Genomic DNA, 6,840 nt, shown 5'->3' on the forward strand with positions numbered 1-6,840 from the left:
GTAACTCATTGTCAAATTCGCTGAGAACAAAGAACCGGTACCACGATGGGCGCCAGCTCATTATTCTTTCCATCATGGATAGTAGGACTGATGCATGACCGTGCATGTTTTTTTTTAGCATGCCTGCTGCTTTAATCCTGGAACCAGATTTGGTCGCTATCCCTTTAACATGTATATCAAAGGGTGAAATATGTGGGATCAGTTACAGCGCCGCCTGAGGTGTCGATCGGAGCCCACCAAAAGCTAAGCTGTGGACTTTTATGAGATCCTTTAAGACGGATTGTGTTTGCACCGTCTCCCACCACACGCAAGCTCCATAAACCGAAATGCGTCTGATGATCGATAGATGTGTAAATAGTATTGAATGCAATCAGCGCTCTCATGACAGGTGCATTACTTGCATACAGAGTTTCTATAAAGCCAATATAAAAACAATTTCAATTACGAAGCATTCTAGATTGGGGATCAAGATAAATTCGCTCTGGAAAGCAGGGACAATCCACAACACATTGAATATTATCAAGCACGAAAGATACAGACAAAATAGATCGCAAATATTTCAAATTGATAAGGAGGCATTTTGAATAGTACGAGGCTATGGAGTCATGAAAAAAGGGAAGGTAGAGCGAAGCCAATGAAAACGTTTTTTCGAGGTATGTGATAGACCTGATAAGGTATTCACATGAAGAATGCATATTTCACTATATGAACGAGCAAATGATGTGGAGTGCAATTTAACCCTCCATTAGACACCTTTTTAAAACCTTCGGTTCTTGTTTAATTGTTATTTCATTGTTAAAAGGTTATATCCATAAATGGATAGAAAATAAAATTTTAGGAAGCTATCTCGAAGCTCAAGTTGTTGGCTATAATATAAATATGTTAAATTCACGCCCAAAGTCCAAAAAGCCAGTTTGGCCAGACCGGGATGTCTAACGGAGGTTTAAGAGTACAAGGATTTGTAAGTTCCTTATTGTTGCGCCTTTGAACTTAAGTAATTAATATGACTAGCAAGAGTGAACTTTGTGTCAAGAATGAATTCTAAGTCCAATATTTCACTGACCGATCTTAGACAACAATTAGAGATAAAATTAGATGTCTTCAAAGGAGATAAACACTTTGTGAAAGTTAGGCCGTATTTTAAAAAAATGAGTTGATTACTAGTCCACCAAGAAAGAATTTTTTCAAGCTCATTTAGGAGCATTTGAGAATCGGATGAGTTTCTTACAGGTCGTCAGCATAAAGTAAAAGCTTGGCATATGGAAAACAGTTTTTTATGTCATTGGTAAACAAGGCAAATAGCAAAGGATCCAAAATACTACTTTGTGGGACTCCAGACGACACAATAAAAGTATATGATTGATGATTGTCAACAGCAACCACACATCTACGATTCAAGAAATAACGGAGAAATATGGAATGAAAGTAAAGTCATGCTAATTTCTTAACAAGGAGAGAATGCAAAAATCTATCAAAAGCCTTAGGGAAATCCGTATACCTATATAACATATATACTTATATATGAGGTGTGTTAAAAAAATAAGGTGAAGTTTTAATTTTCGTGGGCTACGTACATTCGATTTTTGATTATTATTATTTTTTATGTTGGTACACTCGTCCTGAAGATATGTTTACGGTTTTATCAATACGAGCATTTTGAGTTTGTTTGTGAGAGGCATAAATAAGAGAAGTGTTTTGCGTGTTCGGCGATTTTTTGGTATTGAAAAAGTGAATCAAAAAAGTTGCATAAAACTTTGTGCAAAAAATTAAATTAAGTGCTCAAAAATTCTTGAAATATTGACAGTGGCGGGAGTAAAAATGGAATTAAGTGCATAAAAATATTTGAAATGTTGACAGTGGCATACGGTGAGAGTACTCTGAGTCAAAGCAATGTTTGCAAAAGGTACAAGCTTTTCACAAAAGGTCAAGAAGATGTGAATGACGATGCTCGCTCCGGACGCCCCAGAGGATGTCGGCATATCGGCACATCGGTTGGCTCACGCCATGCAATATTTTCGCAAAGTTTGGGCATGAAACGTATGGCAGTGAAGTTCGTTCCAAAATTGCTGAATTTTGACCAAACACAACGTCACATGAGCATCACTCAGGAACTGTTGAATGATGACAACCATGATCCAGATTTGTTTAAAAGGGTCAAAACTGGTAACGAATCATGGGAATATGGTCATGACATCGAAACCAAAGCCGAATCGTCCCAATGGAAGATTCCAGGTGAGCCAAGACCAAAAAAGCATGCCCAGTTCCATCAAATGTCAAGGGTTTGCTCACTGTTTTCTTCGATTACCATGGCGTAGTACATCAGGAGTTCTTACCGTAAAGTCGTACGGTAAATAAGGAGTATTTCTTTGAAGTTATGTGCCGTTTGCGTGAAGCAATACGAAAAAAACGTTCGGATTAGTGGAAAAAAATATTCATGGCTTTTGCATCATGATAATGCACGTGTTCATTTTTTTCGATCTTTCTTTTAGATCTCACATTATTTGGCCAAAGCAACACCGTTACCATTCTTCAGTCACCATATTCACCCGATTTGGCCGCCTGCAATTTGTTCCTGTTCCCAAGATTGAAGAGACCCATGAAAAGATGGCATTTTGAGGAGATAAAAACTGAATCGGTGAGAGAGTTCAAGGACATACCAAAAAGTACATATCAGTACTGCTTCGAGGAATGGAGAAAACGGTGGCACAAGTGTATTATATCTGAGGGGAATACTTTGAAAGAGGTAAAATAGAAATTGATGAATAAATAAGTGTTTTTTGAGAGAAATGAAAGTTCACCTTAGTTCACACCTCGTATGTTAAGAATGACGAAGTGAACAGATTTTGTAATGTCTAGTATCTGTTAATTCGCCAATATGTACATATCATAAATCTAGTTAAAATTAAAATTTCCGATCGAACACACAAATTGCACACTTATTTGACCCAAGACTGATTGGTATTGAAAATTAGTAAGACCGATCACTAATATTCCCACTTTCCATTTAACGTTGACTTTTTAAAATACAAAAAATATTATATTTTAGTAATAAGTAAAGCAAATTTGCATATGAGAAATTTATTGAGCGAAATGCGTATATTTAACATTTTGGACAATGGAAACTTCAAGTTCTGCTAAACTGGGTATGAACAATAAATTTGCTTGTATTCAGCGCAATTAAAATTGTAATTCTCATCTTTCGGCTATATGAGAAACGAATAACTCAAGTGAAATGTTTGACCTGATTTTTGGTTTTATAACAATAAAATCGGGACTTGAAATGGCCAATAACTATGTCCATCTTCAAACAGCGGGGAAGCTCAGTTTCGCTTGAACCTAAACGCTTCTAAATTTGTTTTTAATTAAAAATTAATTTTAATGGAAATTGCTTTTATGCATACTTTCTTGGGTATTTGTCCAAGCTTCTCCTTCTATTGCATTTTTGGTGTGCGTCTTGGTGTTGTTCCACAAATAGAGGGACCTACAAAAAAATTTTCAAAAGAGCTAACATTTCAAATATTTATGGAATTATAACAATGTAGCTGCCTGGACTGCTTTCTGTTAAGTCGCCTTACGGTCAGTGTTCGGCCAGTATATATACCAAATTCGAGACCTACGGCTTTGTTAGGCTAAAGCCCCGAGCACACCCGATCGAGCAGGGCAACTTTGTATGTAATTTCGCCCGAAAAGCTTTCAAACATAGAGAATACTGTGTTGCAGTTTTCCTAGACATGGCATAAGCATTTGACAAGCTATGGCACATGGGCTTGCTACATATACAAACTAAAAATGAATATTCCTCATAATTTATTGATGCTGCCAAAATCATACTTACAAAGCATGCATGAGAAGAAGTTACCAATCTCTATAAAATCAATGCAGGTGTGCATCAGGGAGATGTCCTGTCACCCGTACTTTATACGCTTTTCATTGCCAACCTCCCTTCAAAAGCACACATACAGCTATGCAGATGACATTGTAGTAGTGACTAGAAATCGTCAAGCTTCTACTGCTTCTAATCAACTTCAGCAAAGCCTTGTCAGCCTTAGCACATGGCTAAGCAAATGACGTATAAAAGCCAATGAAGCAAAAAGGAGCGCAAATCACTTTCACACTATGGAAGAATACTTGTCCTCTAGTGCATCTTAATAACTGTGGTCTCAAATGGGCTACGCTAAATACTTAGGCATTCATTTTGATCGACGTTTTCCGTGGCGATACTTTTACATGCAAGATACTCATATTATATATTAAGCAATACTGAAACCGATTTGGACATATGGAGAGCAAATCTGGGGATAAATGGAGTTAAAAAATAAATTTTAGAAAATTTCATAGAGATTTGATTGTGCAGTGCAACTTGATGATTGTTGATTGAAAAGTGAAATAATTTATATTTCTTCTAATATGTTACTATGCAATTATGTCTTATTTGTGGCTCGGATACAAACGAGTATACTGATACATGAACTTATAAGATATAATATATATGATTGAGCAATGCACATACACACGTACATATATGCAGTTTACTATACACTTCGCTACACTTCTAGCACAGCGTTTTTTTTTATAAAATATTTGCAACGAACGGTAATTGAAATTATACAAGTATTCTGTCGTTTTCTATGAACAAAAGAAATTTTAGAACATATTAAAATTATACGAAAATAACTGAGCCAAACTGGAAATGTGAGTACTTTGGTATTCTATTCTAAAATGCAGTTACTGCAGTAGTATTAAGACAATCCACTAAACACAGGTTAATACCTAAAACCAGATTTGATATAGCAAACAAATTTCTTTTTATCAGTTTACGATTAGCAAAATGCTTACATTGGAAATGGTATAAAATGTCAGAGTGAGTAGAGAAAGGTATCCACTAAGTTGATACCGTTTATCGCAGCAACATAGCTAAATACTAAATAATCATGAAAGCCGCCATCATCTTCGCCTGCCTTTTGGCTGTTGCCTTCGCTCGCCCCAATCCCGATGCTGAAATCGTCAAATTGGACTCTGATGTTGGACCCGAAAGCTACGTATACTCAGTGGAAACCAGTGATGGTACCAAAAAGGACGAATCTGGAAAACTGAAGGATGTTGGCTCTGACCACGAAGGAATCGTCGTCCAAGGTAGCTACTCCTGGGTGGATGAGAAGACTGGCGAGAAATTCACCGTGACATATGTTGCTGACGAGAACGGTTTCCAACCTTCAGGCGCTCACTTGCCCGTTGGACCAGTTGCTTAATTAAATCAGATGTCTGATACGAATTCAATGGTTATTTTATGAGTTTTTTATAAAGAAAATAAATTAGTTGCAATTTTTGATATTCTAAATATTTGTTTTTGTACAAAAATGTATGGTTAAAACTAAGGTGTCCGATTGTCGTTCCCGCCACTTATTGCCACACTTTCTCTTTGTATGTACAATAGTGGCTTCAAATGAAGATCGTTTTAATCCCATTTACTGCTGTGCCTAAAAGTTAATAAGACTTTTTTAGAACATCTAGCAAAATTTGGGTATAGATTTATTTTGGCTTACCATAAATTGTGTAATAAAAAATATTTGTTTGCAGTACATGGGACTCATGATGATCAGAATAAGATTAAGATCAGATTGAGAATCAAGTTGGTGATTCGGTTCAAAGGAGTACTTGATTTGGAGGACTTCCCAAATCGCGGGAGGCCTGAAAAGATGCCCGCGAAAGTAATCCTTGCACTATTTTCAAAAAATCCGGCAAAGCTATCCGAAATAAATGGCTCTATCGAAAATATGTTGGGCTCAAATAAGTTTAAACTCACTCAACAAATTTAATTTATTTATATGCATGCACCGAAGATTTGAAGCCATAACCGATCTTGGCGGAGATTAGGCAAACCAGAATGCCATTACATTAATGTTTTGGAGTGAGCAAGGCAATTATAGACTAGAATTTCTGAATTTTTTTTTTTTTTTTTGAATTTCCAATATATATAAAGAAGAAGAAATCGGATTCCGACAAGCCCGAAAAAACAGGTGGTACGACGAGGAATGCCATGCATGATGGCGCAACGCGAGCTATGCGGGATCGTTACAGAGAGCTAAAAAAGTAAAAGAGGCATATTATCCGAAAGAAGAAACGAGAGGCCGAAATACGTGAATGCGAGGAGCTTGAGGTGCCTGCCAATAGGAACAACGCCCGAAAATTCTACCAGAAACTTCGGCGGCTTCCCGAAGGTTTTAAGACCGGGGCGTTTTCCTGTAAAAACAAAGACGACCATCTGGTGACTGACATACAGAGCAATCTTAAATTATGGAGCGTACTCTTCTCGAACCTGTTAAACAGTGATAGCTGCACAGAGCTGTTACAGAGAATATGAAGATCCCGATACCCCAATCGTTGACGACGGATCTGTCGTTCCGCTACCCGACCATGACAAGGTGAGAATAGCGATAACGCGGCTGAGCTGGGCTGAGCTATTCGAACATGGCGGCGAGGAGCTGGTAAGTTGCATGCATCGCTTCTATGCAAAATATGGTCGGATGAACGCATGCCTGCCGATTGGAATTTAACTGTGCTCTGCAAGGAACGTCGTCTTAATACGGGTGACATGGTCAAGCCAGCATAGCCGCTGTATTTTTACACGCCTAACTATGTCCACGTCCCTATATAGCTCATGCAGCTCGCTGTTCCACCGTACATGACGGAAAATGTTTTTCTTGAAAGCTCCCCAAATGTTTTCATCTGCTGTTGACATCGCCCATGTTTCTTCGTCATATATCATCAATTTGGTCCTTCGAGAAAGTGCTCTACTTCTTAATTACCTGCTGAGCCCAAAGTCACACCTGTTGGCACGAG

General features: G+C 37.7%; 1 protein-coding gene across 1 annotated transcript; it reads left to right on the forward strand.

Annotated features, from left to right (window-relative positions):
• Nucleotides 1-4,867: 4,867 nt before the first annotated feature.
• On the forward strand, nt 4,868-5,305 carry LOC129241667 (larval cuticle protein 65Ab1-like). Its single transcript, XM_054878125.1, has one exon. The coding sequence runs from the start codon at nt 4,932-4,934 to the stop codon at nt 5,247-5,249; it is 318 nt and encodes a 105-aa protein (XP_054734100.1). The 5' UTR covers nt 4,868-4,931; the 3' UTR covers nt 5,250-5,305.
• The last annotated feature ends 1,535 nt before the right edge of the window (nt 5,306-6,840 follow it).

The sequence above is a fragment of the Anastrepha obliqua genome, chromosome 3 (assembly GCF_027943255.1).
Source record: "Anastrepha obliqua isolate idAnaObli1 chromosome 3, idAnaObli1_1.0, whole genome shotgun sequence".
Lineage (NCBI taxonomy): Eukaryota > Metazoa > Arthropoda > Insecta > Diptera > Tephritidae > Anastrepha > Anastrepha obliqua.

What these genes read in the sequence shown, in the direction of transcription:
- LOC129241667 (XM_054878125.1), top strand. Translation starts at nt 4,932, where the DNA reads ATGAAAGCCGCCATCATCTTCGCCTGCCTTTTGGCTGTTGCCTTCGCT.